General features: G+C 36.1%; 2 protein-coding genes across 2 annotated transcripts; one reads left to right on the plus strand and one right to left on the minus strand.

The window, feature by feature from the left end:
• Window positions 1-96: 96 nt before the first annotated feature.
• Window positions 97-3,066, minus strand: LOC126619862 (protein DETOXIFICATION 16-like). The gene is made up of 8 exons (XM_050288284.1): window positions 2,589-3,066; window positions 1,635-2,179; window positions 1,426-1,512; window positions 1,280-1,336; window positions 933-1,171; window positions 692-810; window positions 500-586; window positions 97-423 (listed from the first exon to the last, which is right to left on the minus strand). The coding sequence occupies exons 1-8, from the start codon at window positions 2,823-2,825 to the stop codon at window positions 364-366; spliced, it is 1,431 nt and encodes a 476-aa protein (XP_050144241.1). The 5' UTR covers window positions 2,826-3,066; the 3' UTR covers window positions 97-363.
• Window positions 3,067-4,322: 1,256 nt separating this feature from the next.
• LOC126619865 (uncharacterized) lies at window positions 4,323-6,736 on the plus strand. Its single transcript, XM_050288288.1, has 7 exons — window positions 4,323-4,588; window positions 4,921-4,997; window positions 5,096-5,203; window positions 5,319-5,408; window positions 6,165-6,209; window positions 6,325-6,363; window positions 6,451-6,736. The coding sequence occupies exons 1-7, from the start codon at window positions 4,408-4,410 to the stop codon at window positions 6,610-6,612; spliced, it is 702 nt and encodes a 233-aa protein (XP_050144245.1). The 5' UTR covers window positions 4,323-4,407; the 3' UTR covers window positions 6,613-6,736.
• The last annotated feature ends 12,012 nt before the right edge of the window (window positions 6,737-18,748 follow it).

Here is an 18,748-nt window from a genome sequence, read left to right on the forward strand (position 1 = left end):
AAGTCTTACTTTTAGCTAAGAGAATCTCCTAAGTATTTCTCATGCTAGTTTAATTGGAGTCTGCTGCTATAGTGCATATTCTCATGACAACAAGAGTTTCGTAATTCAGATTCTGTATTGTGTTCTTTCGATGTTAAATAGGAAAATAGAATGCAATGCAATTATTTGAAGTCCAGGACTCCAGGAAATGGGAAAAACTTGTTTGGGGCTCGGTTTGCTACTGGACTTTGCTTAGTGTCAGTGCAAGTCCACAAATGAAGTTCTTTCCTTTCCAACTGGTTTCCTAATTGTTCTTATTTCACGACAATACATTTCTATCGAAAACAGAAGAAAAGATTGCTTTGATCTGCCGCATCAAATTACCTAGGTCGTACCGTCGATGACTGAGGTGGTATTCTGAACACGATTGGCAGCCTTCGTTGCCTGAAATGAGGAACTGTATTAAACATGGACAAAATGCTATTAGCAAGGTGAAACGAAGGACATGTCCTGAACTTACCTCTTTATTCCAATCAGTGCGTAAATTTACCACCACAAGTGCTGTTAGTTGAACAACAAGTCCACAAATGATTCCCATCCAAAGCCCCTATACACACAAATTTAAACTTCAATGGCTGATACATACATACATATATATATACACACACAAACACACAGAGAGAGAGAGAGAGAGAGAGAGAGAGAGACTCACCATACCTCCAATATGGAGGACGAAGGCGAAAACCACAGCAGTAGGAATTCCCACAGCATAATAAGCAATAAAATTTATGGCTACACAAAGATTCTGCCATCCACAGCCTCTGGCAGCCCCTGCATACCCAATTATTAATTCTTTTTAGCTGCGAAATGAGAATTTTGAAAAGAAATAAAGCACTTAAAATATGTTAAGTTTCAAACTTCATGAAGCCATTGGATTCAGTAATTGCTAGAACCTGAAAGCACACATTGGAATCCATCCAAGAAGTCGGAAACTGCAAGCAGTAGCATCATTTTAGCAACATATTTGATCACTTGATGCTCATTGCTGTAGAGCTTTCCCCAAACATGGCGTATCAAAACCGTTGCTATTGCGATTGCAGCACCCTGTAATAAAGCCATCACAGTCATGACTCGTAGAGCTAATTTTGCACCTTGTGGTCGTCCAGCACCCAATTCATTTGACACTCTTGTGCTGTTACGATAACAGGAAAATATTATTCTCAATTTCTCAGATTAGAAGATAAATACAAGTACAAGATTGAATGTTGATATGCTGTTAGAAATCACATGAATCACCGACCTTATAGCGCTGCCAAGGCCAACTGATATCGTATAAACCATCCAACATGTGTTAAGGCTGCAAAGACAACAACAAAATCAGAAACTATTCAAATTTACTTACGAGTGAACGAATAATAGTTCTCTATAGTTTTCTACATTCTGTACCTTATTGATAACACAGATGTTTCTAGTTTTGGGTTCGGGAGAAGACCGGATAAGAGAACAACCATTTCAAAGCACCAATATTCGAGGCTGCAATTCGAAAGCGTGTATATAGTCGGTGGTTCAGATAGAAAAAAAAAGATCCAACATTTCTGGTAAACATGACAATTTTGATGTTTTGTACTATCTGTTAAGCAGAAAATGAAACGTACCATAGCATTACAGCTGAAGAAATGGCAAGTTTGACAAAGCTGAAAATGTCATGCAATGCCTGTTTCGAAAATCCAGTCCAAGTTTTCTTGCAGGCGGGCGAGAACAGCACATAACTTGCCACTAACACCACGTTAAGCCAATGCGAAATGCTAATTGCCAACGCGGCACCTTTGTTTCGCAGTCCAGATTTAAAAATAAGTCCCCAACAAACCGCAATGTGGAGAAAAGCTGTGACTCCAGAGGTGATCATCATTGGAAACACATTGTTTTGCGTCTGTAAAAATCTGTTGAGGCATTGGAGGAGGCTGAAGGCGAACAGACTCGGAATCATCCAGCGGTTGAAGGTTCCTGCCTCGGCAGATATCTCGTGGTCTTGGTGAAGAGCCATGAGAATGTCGCTTGTGTAGAACCAGATGAGTGACAAGGGAATGCTTACTGCTAATAATATTAGCATTGCTTTTTGCATGTGGACTCCAAGCATGCGGTACTGTTTGGCTCCGTAGGCTTGCCCACATAGTGTTTCCAATGCACTTCCCATTCCCAACTGCGAGACATGTTTGATAATTTTTTATGGGCCTCTAATAAAATGCTTACTGCAAAAGCACCCGTATATGACCGAAAGTGTTTCCTAAAAAACATGCTTACTGCAAAAGCACCCGTATATGACCAAAAGTGTTTCCTAAAAAACATTTCTAAATGAGCACCTAAAGAATTAAATCATATTGATGTTTTTATTCTAATGAGAGTCGAATACAGTAACAGTCCAATGCAATAACAAATAGATCAAACTAGACTTGGACAATACAATACTTTTTATTGTCCATCGTAACCAACATGAGGACTTTCATGCAACGGGAACGTCACATTGGCGCCGTGACAAATGGAGAAAAGCTTAAACACCGCCACTTACCAAAAGAAAATTTGAACAAAATGTTGAAGAGAAAGTCACTTACCAAGACACTGAATCCAGTGACATTAGCAAAGGAAGAGGCCATGGAAGCACTAGAAAGTTCCAACTCTCCGAGATGGCCGACAAACATGACTGCTGTGACCTGTAAGCTGTACTGCAACAAGCTCACTGCAATCAGAGGACCCGCCAGCCACAGTTGCAACTTCGCTTCTTGAATTACAAGCCATCTTTTAGAAACCGGCACGTTCGGCGATATATCGGAATTTTGAGGCGCTGGCATTGGAAAAAGGGTGACTGTTTCTTCAGGCTCTATCGCCGATGTATCGGTCGCCAAAAGAGAGTTAAATTTCGGAAATTCTGGAAAAAAAATTCACCTAGCGTCGGAATGAGTCTGGGTTGCAGAGCCTCGCGAAGAACGACGTGAAAATTGAAACCCTTCTGTTGCGTTTTTCCTTCTCTTTTGACACGTGGCATAATCTACACCCTCCACTACAATCCTATTACAATTTGTACTATTCTATTATAATTTACACCCTCCACTACAATCCTATTACAATCCTACCACAATCCTATTCTAATTTGTAAGGAACTTTAACGAAAAGCTATCGGTACTGTTCACTTTAATGAAAAAACATATTTTTATACTAAAAAATCAATCCTGGTACTATTCACTTTACCCTTTATTTTGTCCTTATCGTTAAAACTCAAAGTTTTCAAACCATTTTCATTAGTTTCCTTAATTTGTATTCTTCTATTATAATAGGATTGTAGATATATCGTTCCGGGATACCACATTCATCATTACGGCACAAGATCAAAGCACTGCAGTAAAGATTCTTGAACAAGTCCCCTGGGCTGTCATGAAGCAGAATTTCTGTCAAGAGATGGCCGCCTGAGCTTGCACTTGAGGAGATCCAGATGGAGCTGAGTACGGATACAATGTTCGACGTCTGGCTAAGGAGATTGGCGAGTTCGTTGAGCTAGAAGACACCTCCAAGGCGCGTGGGTTCTTACGAGTGACAGTCACTGTTAATACCCAAAACCCATTGACGACGGGATGCTCGTAATAGGGATTTTACCACCTGCAAAAGTATGGATAAAAATATTTAAAAATATTTGCAAGAGAACAAGGTAATTGTAGTATAACAGTTTAAGTAAGATCGTTCTTCATAGAGATTGAATGAATAATTTATGTAAAAACCAATCTTAATTAATTTTTTGAAACAAGATTTTGGAAAAGATTGTTTTTATGACCTAAAATATTAAAAAAGAAATTTAATTAAAAACAATTAAAAATTGGCAAAGTCAAGAAAACAAAAGAAAATAGTTTTGAAAATAATTTTAAGCACTAGAATTCTGAATTTCTACATACATGCTTTAAATGTTAGGCTTTCCTAATACATATTTTTCTCGTAATGTTTAAGCGAAAACGTATATCTAACATGCAACTCGTATGTGATGTTCATATCAAATATGGGTTTGAGAGGGTAATTTAGGTAATAAATTTGGGATTAAAGAGAGATTAGTTCTTTAATAAAAAATAATATGGGTGAAAAGAATAAATTCGGTGTAGAAAGAGGTTACATGGCTTAAATAAAATTTTTCTTTCCCAAAAGGACCCATGACACGTCATCTGTCAGATTAGGACCTCAAATTGAATCCATCCGTTGAACCAATCAACGGTTTTTCTTTCTTTTTTATCGAAAGCATTACAAGTTTACGAAAGCTATAAAGGCAGGCGCAACCTCTTCCTTTTTCCTTCTCTCTGCAGTCTGCACTATCTAATTCTGCGGAATCCTTCTCCTCTGAAATTCTGATCTCATCATCTGGATATTACGGTGCGTGCAAGCTACATACCGACGATGAACGTTGACGTGAACGGCGTCTGCTGTGAGCAACAACAGCAAGACAATAAGATGAAGCCGCGGGAAGAGGTTCCAAACGGCCACCGAATGGACATCGACAAGTACTCTCGCCCTTCAGAAGACATAGATCCCAAGTATCAAGCCAAATCATTCTCTAGGAATTTTCATAAATCCATAGGTACGTGCCTCTCCCATCGATCTCTAGTTATTATTTTATTTTTTTTAATTTCGTTTTTCTTTGTGTTAATTAATTAGGCTGCTCGTAAATTTTAATTTACTGAAAGGAAAATTTCGATTTTGTTTTGATCTTTTTGTTAAGAAATTGGGTGAAAGAAGCAGGTAGTTAAACATATTTTCTTTGATTTGAAAGAATCGTCTAATATTTATTTGATATTTTTGGTCATATTTTTGTTTACTTCTAACAATAGAACAACTTACAATATTACTACGATAATTATTTAGATACGCAAATGATTTCTGACGTATGAGGCTTGGCATTATCTTGTGCAGAAAAAGATTTGCAAGAAGCTTGGTCCATGATTAAATCTGCTTTAGACCAGTATAATATTTTATGCTCATTGGATCTGGTATGCAGTGATAATTATTCGTGAAATGTGATGAATTTTGAAACATGAATTATAATTATTCATACATTATTAAATTGTATACTTTTAATCATGTTTAGGCCAGGGGTTACATGATCATCGTAGTGATCATGAATACAGACCCATATATTATTATCAGGGCAAGAAATCTTCTTCACCTTCTCTCAATTGGAGTTCCTGCATCTCAGGTAACAATTGACAGATCCTTAATTTGTTATTATTCCTTAGCTATATAGAGACAATAAGCTATTCTCTGAGTTCAGGTAATTCTTGTATATAAACCTATTATATATTTCGTTTCAGGCATTAGAAGTTCTGAATGGAAAGATATGCGATGTCATCGACGTAGGGTTTAAAAGGAATGGACTTTGCTCAAAATTTGGTATCAAAAAGGTGTCTGTTCTTAATAAATTTCCTTGCATTAGTTGTTCTTGCAGTTGTTTGTCATTTTTCTTGGAACAAATGTCAGGTTACAAAAATCTTATCGTTTATGTTCTCGGATGCATTCTCTATAGCTGTGATGTAGAGCCTTTTTATTTCACCAATATTTTGACATTGTTAATGGAATATGTGGGCACGGAATGTTGGACGGTGAAGCATCAACACGTACATAAAATGAGTGTAGCGGAGATGAGATTGCTTCATTGGATATTTGGGCACACAAGAAATGATAAGATTAGTAATGATGATATCCGAGGTAAAGTAGGAGTAGCCGAAATTGAAGGAAAGATGAGAGAAAATTGGTTACGGTGGTTTGGACATGTGAAACAAAGGCCTACTGACGCTCTGGTTAGAAGATGCGATTACGAGACAGAGGTTCAAGGCCGAAGGGGTAGATGAAGACCTAGAAAGACTTTGGAAGATACTCTAAGAAAAGACTTGGAGTACTTGGATCTAACTGAAAACGTAGCACAGAACCGAGCGCAATGGCATTCTAGGATTCATACAGCCGACCATATTTAGTGGGAAAAAGGCTTTATTGTTGTTGTTGTTGGATCTTTAATTTGTTTGATATTAGAAAGAATTATAGTTAGTTAGGGTTTAGTGAACAGTAATGTATGTGAGGAAGAATAAGGAATACGGGGCTTTGTTGTTATATGCTACTTGCTATATGATGAGTACCGTTTCAAATCTCCAGTTATTGTGCAGGATCAATATGTTGAACGACGACATCTTCTCCGCGGCTCCTTGCAGGTGCAGGATCATCATCTTCTACTTTTCTTTAGTCATCTCTGAAAACTTCATTAGACTTAATTAGTTTCTTCCCGTTTGTCATTCTTTTTTTACTTACAATATAATTGAAATGTAGGCAATGGCAGATCTAACAGCCACTCGGGTTTTCTTGCTTGTAAGTGTTTAAGTGTTATTTTTTTTTTTTTTATGTGAAGAGAAGATGATTAATTTACTAATTTTTAACTTGTCTGCAAATGAATAGGGTGAAGTCGTTGCTGCTATAGGGGGTTCATCTCTTGGATTAAAGATATTCAGGAAGATTGTGGAAGACTGTATAGTCCATAAAGTGCCTCCTGCATACCATATCAAGAATTCTAAGATGAGAAAACAAGTGATGAAGGATCTCGAGGCTATGCGTTTATAATCTACATAGAGAGCTTATAATCCACAGCTTATCGTTCTGAGTAGAATTCTAGCTTGTCGGTCATTTCAAATAAAAGAATAATCATCTGACCGAAAAGATGTTATATAATTTTATGGTTTTTTAATTTTAAGGGCATTTTGATCTAAATCACTAAATGCTTTGTCTTTTTATTTTTTTAGACCAAACATCTAAGGACTCGTTTGGATGTATTTTTAAAATAAATGAAAGCGTTTTTGCTGAAAATGTTTTTGGAACCAATCCTTAGTAAAAATGTAAGTAAATCCTGGAAAGGCACTTAAAGTGCTTCTTGGAAAAAAACACATAACTAGTGTTTCTTGCAAAAAGCACTTGAGTGCTTTTTAGAACTAAAAAACATTTTCTTTAAAAGCGCTTTCAGTCATTTTAAAAGCACATCCAAACGAATCCTAAGACTTTTAGATATTTGACTAAACCACAATTTTAATTAATATTGTTTACTAATTAAGTTCAAATCACACAAATTGTCATTATAATTAATTTACTAGTTAAATCCAAACAATAATAGACTCCTAAAATCTTGCAAAAGAATATCTTGTTAATTTATGTCCCATTAATTCAATATATTTCAAAATTAAAAAAAACAATAAACTTTCTATAAAAACAAGAAACAAAAAAACGTTGGTACTTTTAATATATATGTGCATGCAATTTTTTCAGAAGCATACCAAATTATTAGTACTTTGTGTAATCCAAATTAGCTTACAAATTAATATTGTGATACGTTTTAATTTTTCAGATACGCACTAAGCTACTGGTATCTAATTTTAGTTTATAAAAAGTTAGTGACAGTTTATGTGTAACGTTTAAAAAAAAATATCAAAACTTTATACAAAAGTACTATCAACTCTTAGTAAAGTAATTTATTGAAATAATGACTCATATATATTTTAAGAAGAAAAAATAAAACGAGAAGGAGATCTTTTTCGATAAAATGGATTTAGTACCCGTTTTCTGAAACAACTGAAGTCTTAGAAAACAATTGTCATGAATTTAATAATAAAACTCTTATGCTCATCAAACTACCTATTAATAAAGCTATGTTTTCTCTCCAAAAGAGGGTGAAAATACAATTTGATCATTTATTTACAATTCAATACAAATATCGAAATAAAATGATGATCGCGCAAAACAAATTCTAATGGTTTTTTTCTCTTCCCTAAGTGGGCCCGGGTCGGGCCCAAAATTGGAGGGACCAAATCGAACCCGTTTGAAAGTAAAACGGGACAAGACGAGGCAGGTTATAGAAAATTAAATAGGAACCGGACCTAACCTGGCTCATTTGCAACGGGCCGGTTTCTACGAGTCAAATTTATTTGTTTAAAACTTGGAGTTTGGGTGCCAGCGACATCGACTTGATTCAATTTTCGTTCTCACCCTCTCTAAAGCCAAACCCTAACTCGTGCACTCTCTCTCTCTAGAGAAATCTCCTTACTATTACTATTGAAGTATGATCTTTCGCGGTGTAAATGAGCCGAGCTAAGCCGAATGCCAAGTGCTTAAGCTCAGCTTATTTTATAAACATTCGCTCAGCCCATTCTTCAACACAAGCTCGAGCTTATATTTTTTTGGACTTAATTTTCATTAGATTATAAAATAAACATAATAACAAACTGTTAATATTAATAGGCAAAATCGGATTAATGTTCATATAATGAAAGAGTATTCGAAAGATCGTCATTGTGGTAAAAAAATATAAACACTCGTGATTGTTATGAAATTTAATCTAAAAGAGAGATTTTTGTCAAATCACCATTAGATGCAAGGATAAACTTGTCCAACCCCTTTCCCTCTCTCCGCAGATCTTTCTCAAAGCTGGCTTTCTTTCTTCTCAAACCCTCCGTCAACAAACCGGTGTTCAAGGCCATTCTTATGTCTTCTCTCCCAACGGCCTACCCTTCTTTTACACTCTCAAGACCAATTCCTTAGTTGGGTTGTCTGCAATCTCTAATTTCATTTCACATGGTGGGTGATGAGTCCATATTATACTATAGATTTTACCCTAATCTTAGTTATAATTTATTGGTTATTTTAATATTTTGCTTTATATTTTCAATATAGGACATTCGACTTCTTCCAGAGAAAAACAGAATCAAACGAATGAATTTTGGAGTAATTCAAATTGGAGGACATCCGTGTGTTTCTTAGCTTGTTTGTGTCAAAATTTCAGCAATTTCTAACAAACAGTTATTTTCTGGCGATTAAATAAAGAAGTAATGCACGTTGATGAAAAACGACGTTTTTGGGCTTAAATACACTTTTGGAGCCTAATATGACATCGGATGAGTTCGTGGCCTTCTGAATAAGTGTTCAAAATAGTCCAATCTTTAAATCCAGCTATTTTGGGCCGGTTTTGGAGCTGATATGTGTCCAAAACGTGGCTGTGAAGGATTTTGGGCGAATTTACCAAATCAATTTAGGATTATGTTTCCTAATTTGTTTCAATTCTATTCTGTTTCCTAGTTTTTAGAAGACATTTTCTAGGTATGATTTTATTTTGTAGTAGTATAAATAAGGCTTTTTAGCCATTAGGATTTTTTAGAGAATAGGAAGAGAACGCATGCACTACTTTTGACGATTCAAGTTTATTTCCAAGGTGTTTTCTATCCATGTTCTTAATAATATTTTGTTTTATGATTGTTAGTAGCTAGTTTCGTTTGCTAAGGCGAGGCCACAAGCCTTAGTAAGAATATGTAGTTTCTTTTCAATTTGCTTATGATATTATGCATGCAAGTTTTGAATTATTAATCACCGTGTTGAAACTATCTAATTGTCTTGATGATTGGCTATCATTAGGATATTTAGAAAAGTAATTTGATGCAATTTTGGCGGAGGGTTGTTCCTAAAATTGACTAAGGCTTCTTGTGGTTAATATGTGTAACTTCTTAGGATGGACGACACGTCTTAAGGGTTATATGATTTTTCAAAAGGTTTTCACAAAACTTAACGAGTCTTGCATGTTCACATTCGATCTAGACACCACGGACGGGTTGCATGTTAGATATATGTTCTATGTAGGAGGTTCTAAGTAGGGCATACTTTAGGAAAACCTAACCTTCAAAATATGTATGGGTAATTCATAAGTAATTGGAAGAACTACGTAGGATTGTTAAGGTGACGGCAGAACCCTAGTGCTCAAATTTATTTTCAAAACTATTTTCTTTTGTTTTTTTTTACTTTGCCAATTTATTTCATTGTTTTTAATTAAATTCGTTTTTAATATTTTAGTTCATTAAATCAACCTCTTCCAAACTTTGTTTTCAAATAATTAGTTAAGATTTGGTATTTACATAAATTATTCATTCAATTCCTGTGGAGAACGATCTTGCTTGAGCTGCTATACTACGATAACCTTGTACTCTTGCAAGTATTTTTAAGTATTTTTATCCCTACTTTTGCAGGTGGTAAAATCCCTATCAGTGATCTCTTATCCAAACTCCAAACCCAGAAGTTTGATTGCTCCAATGTTTTGTAAATATTATCTAGCTAGGTCTCAGCGAGTGCCTCAATAAGAGATTGAAGAACTTCGAAGATAGAAGCCAATCATCTCTTCTATCAGTAAGTCCTTTTAATCATCCATTGGAGTTAAATATTAAACAGTTTAGTATCCTAAATATGTAGCACAGTAGCTACAAGAATGGGGCTGGACATAATTGTTATAATTGTTTAAATTCTCCTTAAAAATGGTTGACAAGAGAAGAGAGGAGAAGGTGTGAAGGTACAATTAGAGAGAGAGAGAGAGAGAGAGAGAGAGGGAGGGAGAAGAGACGAAAAGGGAAGAAGGTAAACCAAAGAAAGAGTGGAGATTGACAACTTTATCTCCGCATCTAATGGAGAGTTAACGATATTTTCAATTTTGGGTCAAATTTGTAAATGGTTTTTACCATGAGGATTTGAACCTAACTTTTTTTATGACGAGATCTAGCTTCCGAATACCCTATCACCACAAGTCCCATTAATCTAAATTGGCCATATTAATATTGATAACATATCCAACATAAAAAGATATATACGAAATGTTGACGATTTTTGTGAGTCAAACATAGCAAAGCTAAACTTTGTTCAAGCTGAGCTCGTTTAACTTACGAACCGAGTTTGAACGAGTTAAAAGCGAGTCAAACGCGACTCAAACTCGAGCAGGTCGAACCGATTTACGGATTTAATGATCGTGCATCGTGGCGTGAAATCCTTTCAATTTTAATCCTTAAATTATGGATTTCTATTTTCCTAAAGTACTTTCAGGTTTTTTGGATTATTAGTACCTCTTTCTTACATAATTCTTTGTCTGCTAGTGGATCGAACCTAAGCTATTGAATTGGATCGGCTATGATAGCTGTTTTGCACACGCTTATATGGATGCAAAAGGCTTTTTTTTAATCAAGATGCGCTACGCACGACATACGTAGTTTTTTTTTTTTTTTTATCTGTTTTCACTTGGTGCGATGGCAAGTGCCTTCGCCCATGAGCGGTAGGTCTCGGGTTTGAGACTTGGGAGCAGCTTCTCCATAAATGGGGGTAAGGCTAGCCGACATTCACCTCTCCCAGACCCTGCGTAAAGCGGGAGCCTTGTGCACTGGGTACGACCTTTTATCTGTTTTCACTTTACAATTGTCAAGAAGTGTGATTTTTTTTTTCGAATTAACGATACCGATCATTATCAACAACAAAAATAATGGAAGAACTTTTTGATATGTTCATTTAGAAGATTTAAAAGTGCCGGAAACTTTGTGTAAGGTAAAAAAATTGGTGTGTGAAAATCACTTTTCAATAAATAAATAAATGAATAAATGTTTGTACAGACTAACATACAATATCTACATTTTTCATTTTGTGAAACAAATACAGTACAGATACGTTAATAAGACCTTTCGTATATCACTAAATCCCGTGGACTACTAATATAGGCCACAAACTTGAGTTTAGTTGTAAGGTATTTAGCAACATCTCAGAAAATTATTCTATAGCGGTGTTCCGAAATTGCATTCTTCACGACTACCTGTAAATGCAAAGACGTTATCAATCTCTACAACTGTAAAATGGAAGTAAGACAATTAACATAATACGATTAATTCAAAGTGATAAATTGCAAGCTTCAATGGAAACCAAATGGTAGAAGAAAATGCAATTGACCACTTCTTTACGATGGAGAGGGAGAGCATCGATGGAAATGTTAGGGATTTCTTCTAAAGAGGTATTACAAACAAGGAAGTCTTTAAGGGAAGGGATCCCCATATTTCAAAAAAAATGGGGATACTCTTTTAACCGTTAGATTTGGCTTTAATAAAATTATGTGGTTGAGATTCTGTGGCCTGTGATTTAATCTCAACCACATAATTTCATTAAAGTCAAATCTAATGGTCAAGAAGGTGTCCCCATTTTTATTTTTTTTAATGGGAATACATTCCCTTAAAGGGCCTGTTACAAACAAACAACCAAATAATTAAACTCTGCAACTTAGATAAATTGATCACCTATTGAGTAAGCTTATGAAGCCTATGAAGCCTATGAAGCCAAGAAAATGGACAACTGATTTTTGTCATAAAATATAGCAAATCAAGATGACATTTAGAAGCTAGGATAAGTGGAAAAGTGATGCAAGAAAAGGGGAACTGACAAAGCAGATACTATAGCTTTGCACATGGGCTTAATTGCTTAAAGGTTCAAGAATTTACATTGGTTTAGGATGTAATATCCAATATTTCCATAAGCTTCTCCACATAATTTTTGAAATAACAAAACTCTTGAACAGTATTAGCGACAAATAAAATTCAAAATACCCGATTCAGACGAAGCAAGATAGCCAATGCCTCTAAGTCAACACTAAGAAGCAAACCACCAAATTCTATTGTTAAGCAAAATCTAACCTCTAAGTCAAACTGAGATGATTATCTGGCTCTCTGCAGAGGAATCTCCACTCAATGGTCCTAATATCCTCCCTTTACCAAGTAAATGAACAAAAAAAAAACAAAAAAAAGAAGAAATTAAATGTAGTTTTCGAATGCCCATTGACCACTGATTTCAATAATCTCGTCATCCTCTTCTTCTGAATTTGTAATCTGTACACACGCTGAAAAAATCTACTTATATTTCCAAATACAACATAAAATAATTTAGTACTAATATTTAACCTAGCAATAAACTTGGAAAGCAAAAAAAGTAGGAGATAAAGAAAAGAAAGATGAAGAAAATAAAAATAAGAATTAAACTGATTGTATTATGATTCGATTCAACGATAATTACACATTTACATAATAAGGCACATCTCTTATTAATTTAAAGAGATACAAAAAACTTTTGAATTAACCTGTCACCTCCTTCCACATTGCTTTGAAATTTATCCCATCTAAGATCCCAGTTGCTATCAAATCAAACCTTGATTTGATGAGAAACAAACTTCTGCATGAAAAAAAAGTCATGAGAAGTCTTGCATTACGCAGTCCACGAGAAACAAACTGAATCAGTTTTAGATACTTGCAAGCCTTCAGCCAGAAACAATGCATTGTTTAATTTGGTGTACACGATTAAAGATACAATAGCAATAGCAAATTCAAAGGAGAGATCGAGAGGAGAAGTTACCATCAGCATTGGCAGCAGCCATTTCGACATCTTGCTGACTTATTAGGCCCTTCGTCACAGCCTCATTTTGATGCTAAAATAAAATTAAATAAATATACAAACATATACATACTGTAATTAAATATAATTTTGATGGAGTAATTAGTCAAGCGGCAAAAAAATTGAATGAAGAAATACCAAGAAAATTGATGGAGTAATTAGTTACTATCTTCAAAATAGGGCATGCATTGCAGACCCGTCTTCTTTAAATACCGGTACGTGGATTGTAGGTCTGGAGCAGCACGATCATTTTTTTTTTTTTTTGCTATGGAAAAGCACGACCGCGTCGTGCGTTTTCATCCTCCCCTCTCATGCTGTAGATTTCAGTTTTTTGTGGCAGTTTTTTTGTGTGGTTTCAGTTTTGACGCCACTTTTTATATTTTTTAGTGTTTTCTGTTATTATTATCTAAAACAAAATAAAATAAATATGTGTTTACGGAAATACCTTGTTATTATATTTTGTACTTTATGGGTAGTTGTAATTTTTTTTGTTTCAAGGGCTTTTGTGTCCAGTTGTTTTTGGTGAAGCCTTGAGATACAAAAACTAACTTCTGGCTTTCTAATATTAGAGATTTGATCAGTACACCAAATGGAAGGAAATTTAGGGTTTCCATGTATGGAAACGACAAGTCGTTTGTAATTGAGCTCACCAATATTGTTGTGGAGATGCTAGGGCACAGAGAGAGTTGTGCAAATTCATTTAGTGTATGAGAAAAAAATGAGAGTTTGGACTCTACGCGCAATAAGTTGAAGAGGAACATCTCATTCGTCATGGAAGTCCACTATTTGCCAATTCTGTGGCTTCTTTGAACACGTGTGAAATTATAAACCACATGCACGTGTAACTCGTAATAGTATATTATGCATTCAGACAATGATTCAAATTTTGAGTGGAAGCATCACTAGCTACCGCCTCGTTGTATCATTAAAAACGTATATCGTACATGCGATGTGAAAATGATGAGTGTGATATAGAACACAAGGGGAGCCGGGATAGTCGAAAAAATGCCCTTATATTGTCGGCTTAGTAGGGTATCGATAGATAATACTTTTCAATTCCTCTGAGGGAAATGCACATATATATCCCTCCATTTAATTGTGAATTACATATCTTGTCGTATAAATGAATAATCCGAACCGTTTCAGTTCTTATTATTCCTATAAAAAATTATTCAAATAAGATATTGTTTAGTCATCTAAACATATCAAATAAATGGACGGCCATCATAAATATACGTTATTCGTAAATGGTGGGGAGATGCTAGTATGAAACATTATTTGTAAGTGGTGGGGGATGCGAGTATTAACCAGCTATATAATTAACATTATGTTGTTTACCCTATTTGTGAATTGACCCCAAAGTCTTTTGTATTATTTGGAAGTTGTGGTTGTCGGACTCGTTTGGAAATGCTTTGAAATTGAAAGTGTTATTAGAAAAAATTATTTTAGATTTCAAAAACACTTGCATCTTTATTAAAGATTGATTCTAAAAATATTTTCACTAAAATTGCTTTCAACCATTTTAAATGTATTTTCAAACGAGTACTATTTGGGCTGAAATCTTAATTCATGCTCAACTCAAAATAACCCACAGTGAAATTTTTTAGGGGTGCCCAAATTAACTTGGAAGATCCCAACCCAAACTAGCCGAACTTCAGACCAAAAGCCGAAGTAAATTGTACTAAAGCAAGATTTCTCTTTTTTTTATATATAACAAAAATCGTTTTATAAGAAAATAAAGAAAGAGGAAGCGTATTTAGGAGGGTGATAATAAGGGGAAATATAATATTTACTTTTAAGTGAGTGCATTGTAATATTAATTCGAGCTTTCTGATTTTTAATTTCGGGAAACAAATTAAGCTCTCTTTCAGTAAGTCATCAATTAGTTCCTTTTTGAACTAAGAGATTTTAATTGTACTTTTTTTAATTTCCTGTTATATCTAGTCCTAATTTTGTTTTGCTAATCTCTATATATTCTTTGGTGAGGAGGAGCTCTACAAAGTAAGCCTAAACTTTTCTTCTAGGTTTAACTAATATACCAGTAGCGATATTCCACCATTAGGTCACAGATTCCTGCTTCTTCTTCGTCGTCATTCTTGTGATACCATCAAGTCTCAGCTACTCTTAGTTCCTCTAGTTTTTTTATTAATTTACAATGTACTTGTTTTTCGTGATCGAACAAGGACCAGCAGGAGGACCACCCTCCTTCAGTCTTGAGGTAAAGTTCAGCGAGAGTGTGGCAGAGATCAAAAGAAAGATCCTTACTTCTCAAAATATGTCCATTGACAGCCAATTAACTCTAATCTTCAAGGGCCAAGTACTGGAAGATGAACACGATGTTTCCTACTACCATATTTTGCCGGATTCCACAATCGAGATCATTGTTAAGGCGGCATGCTCAGTAAATCAATCATGCAACATTAATGATCCTTTCAACTATATGTCTATGTTGAGACATGGGGAAGGCTCAGCTAGTAGTTCAGACGTTAATATTGTCGATGATCAGGGGCAAGTTTTATTTCCCCTTGTTCCCTTTACCCCTCTTAATTAATTTGCGTGTAGATCCTTAATTACTAATTAATAAGTGGTTTTTTTTCTTTTTTTTTTTTTTTTTTTTGCAGGTTTGAAATTACGGCTCCAGGCAAGAACGTAGTTGACACCGATGCTGAGATAGGAGGGTTTGCAGACAATGGTCCCCTCCCTATCACTGATACTGATGATATTGACATTTCTAGGCACGTAATTAATCTTTTACTTTTACATTTTTTCTTTTCTTGCGAATCCCCATATATATATATATATATATATATATTCGTACCTTCTATATAGCATATAGGTTAATTTGTAATAACAAAATCACATGCTATGGAATTATCTGTCTTTTGATTTCTTTCTTGGATCATTAATTTGAGATTATTATTATTATTATTACTACAGGCTCATAGATGTTGAGATTGTAGAGCTCAAAGAACCGAACCGCAGGTGCAACCTTGGACTGAAATTGCTTTGTGATGTGAGATTCATTAAAACAGTGATTGAGACGGTGTTAAGAATACCCTCTGAGAAGCAAATTCTATCCGTCCTTTATAAGGACCCTGTCCCCGTCCAGGATAAGGTGGCCCTTCCAGATGATATGCTCCTCATCGAAATTCAGGATATTATAAGCTACCCACGCATCGAGCTGACTTCTACTGATGATGCCCCGCCCCCGCCTGTGGATTTGCAAGACCCTTCTGCACCATCGAGCTCGACTAGTGGTAGTAATAAGAGATATAAGAACTTTCACGTAAAGAATATGCCCGACAATTATCGTATTGTGGGAACTTGGGCAGACACCATTCGTGAGTTCAGAGAGGATGTTTCGAAAAGTTTGGTGCTTCGTTCAAATGGTAAAGAATTGCAGTCAGACGATGATTTTCAATCTTTATTACACTCGGGCAGTGCTGATATTGAGGTGCTATTCGGACAACCGTCTGCTACAGCTTTATTGCAATCAAACGATGATTTTCAATCTTTATTACAATCGGGCAATGCTGATAGTGATGTGATATTCGGAGCTGCTACAGATTTTGCTGCAACTTCCACCGCTTCTGCTGCAGTGTCCAACGCCGCGGTTTCAGCGTCCGTACTGCTTCCATCGGCGCGGGAGTTGATTTTAGATGCAGGTAATTTTTACGGAGGGTCCAGTAGTAGTGGTGCTAACGTCATCGCTGCACCTAACGCGGATGCAAAGCGCAAGAAGAAGTCCAAAGGAAAGGGTGCCAGAAACGAGGGGCTGGTTAGGTTGAGCATAGTGGTGCAGCTGAGTGCGGGCGAGTCGGTACCCGTGGAAGTCAAGAAATCAGACAAGGTAGAGGTGCTAAGACAAAAGTTGGTCGAGGTGAAGAAGAACAATCCAGCGCTCGCTGATCTTGTCCCACAGCATTACTTGTTCACTAAGAATGAGCATATGATATTGGACGACATATCCTTCCTCCGTAATTTTGTTCAGCAGGGTGATACTATACGGGTCGTGCCACAGCGGGAGCCAGTTTTGCCGCCAAACGATAATCATAACTTGATCACGATTCATGTGTCCAAGCGTGTGGGTAATATCAAGGTTGCTCTGGATTTCTTGGCATCAAAGACAGTAGGGAAGCTAAAGGAAGAGCTGGCTAAGCAAAAACGGATGAGGGACCTAGGTTTCACTCTCCCTAAATATTATTCATATTGCTTGTTCCATGAGCAAGCATCTACTAGGCATTTGTTTCAGCTTTTAGATGACCGGTCGCTTAGCATGCAACGCGTTTGCCATGGTGACACAGTATACGTGGTCCCAAAAGATCCATTGAAGCTGAAGGTGACGTCCAAGTTTACTGGCATGACCGTTGACGTGCAAGTGAAACCAACCGAAGATGTAAGGAAGCTAAGGGAGTCGCTGCCGAGCTTTGGAGCTGATTTGTTCCCTCTCCCAGCAGAAGCGTATGCCTTCGTGTACAAAGAGCAATATATCATGGACGAAGGGAAGCCCTTTTTCTGGCATCACATAGTTGGCGATAATGATACCATACATATCGATGCCTCTCCTCTATGAGTGAGCGTACAGCAAACCAACATGCAGATGCAGTAGCCTTAATTTATATGGGATACTGTAACCTAGCAATAAGTATTTATTTTAGTTTGGTGACTCCTCCGGTGTGCTGATGATTAATTTATTTGTTATCTTTATTTTCCTTTTATTTTCTCTTATGTGGTGAAATTTTCTTTTTTAATAATTTGGGGAAAAGAGAGATTGGAATTTATATTTTAGTTAACGAGTAAGGACAATGGTAGCAATATTGTATTTCCGAGTCCTGCATTTAGATGTTGCGCATTTATCCGCATCCAAACTATCCAATGACTTAAAGGAAGCCACAAAAGCTGCATGAATCATTGAATCCCATCCTAGACAGTGCTCCATCTCCTCATCTCCTACCTCCCTCTTTCGCGATCGAGAAGCCCTTCCAGATTTCAGAATCTCTAGTGGGAACAGCCCATTCAACCGCAAACAACCTTGTAGAACCGACGAGTTTACTTTGCTTGCTCTAATTTGCTATAATAAAATGTTGTTGCGGACTGATGCATTGTGCTTTTTTCTTTGCTTCCCATCAAGATCCACAATCCCCCTTAAACCCAGAATTTATGGATTACATATGGAAAAATTCTACAGCATTAGGGATGGGAATTTATACCCATGGGTTACAGAATTTTTCCGAAGGTTTTCAGCAGGTTATAGGGGAATACTTGAAAAGCGACTTTAAGAAAAAACATGAAGTACTTGAAGCTAACGAAAGATTTGGCACAAAACTGAGAACAATAACGTTTTAGAATTTATGCAGCCGACTCCACTTAGTTGAATAAGAGTTTGTTGTTGTTGTTGTTTATATGTTTGAAGTCGATCGGAAACGGTACCCATGGAGAAATAATACAATCAGGTAAAACAAAGGGTGGATTTGTCAAAGAAGTG

This window comes from Malus sylvestris, chromosome 4, assembly GCF_916048215.2.
Source record: "Malus sylvestris chromosome 4, drMalSylv7.2, whole genome shotgun sequence".
In the NCBI taxonomy this organism is placed as follows: Eukaryota; Viridiplantae; Streptophyta; class Magnoliopsida; order Rosales; family Rosaceae; genus Malus; species Malus sylvestris.

What these genes read in the sequence shown, in the direction of transcription:
- LOC126619862 (XM_050288284.1), bottom strand. Translation starts at nt 2,825, where the DNA reads ATGCCAGCGCCTCAAAATTCCGATATATCGCCGAACGTGCCGGTTTCT. An exon ending in TCACTGGATTCAGTGTCTTG is followed by an intron (nt 2,180 to 2,588) that starts GTAAGTGACTTT and finishes CATGTCTCGCAG; the next exon opens with TTGGGAATGGGAAGTGCATT. An exon ending in TCTTCAGCTGTAATGCTATG is followed by an intron (nt 1,513 to 1,634) that starts GTACGTTTCATT and finishes TTCGAATTGCAG; the next exon opens with CCTCGAATATTGGTGCTTTG.
- LOC126619865 (XM_050288288.1), top strand. Translation starts at nt 4,408, where the DNA reads ATGAACGTTGACGTGAACGGCGTCTGCTGTGAGCAACAACAGCAAGAC. An exon ending in TTGGAGTTCCTGCATCTCAG is followed by an intron (nt 5,204 to 5,318) that starts GTAACAATTGAC and finishes ATTTCGTTTCAG; the next exon opens with GCATTAGAAGTTCTGAATGG. An exon ending in CCACTCGGGTTTTCTTGCTT is followed by an intron (nt 6,364 to 6,450) that starts GTAAGTGTTTAA and finishes GCAAATGAATAG; the next exon opens with GGTGAAGTCGTTGCTGCTAT.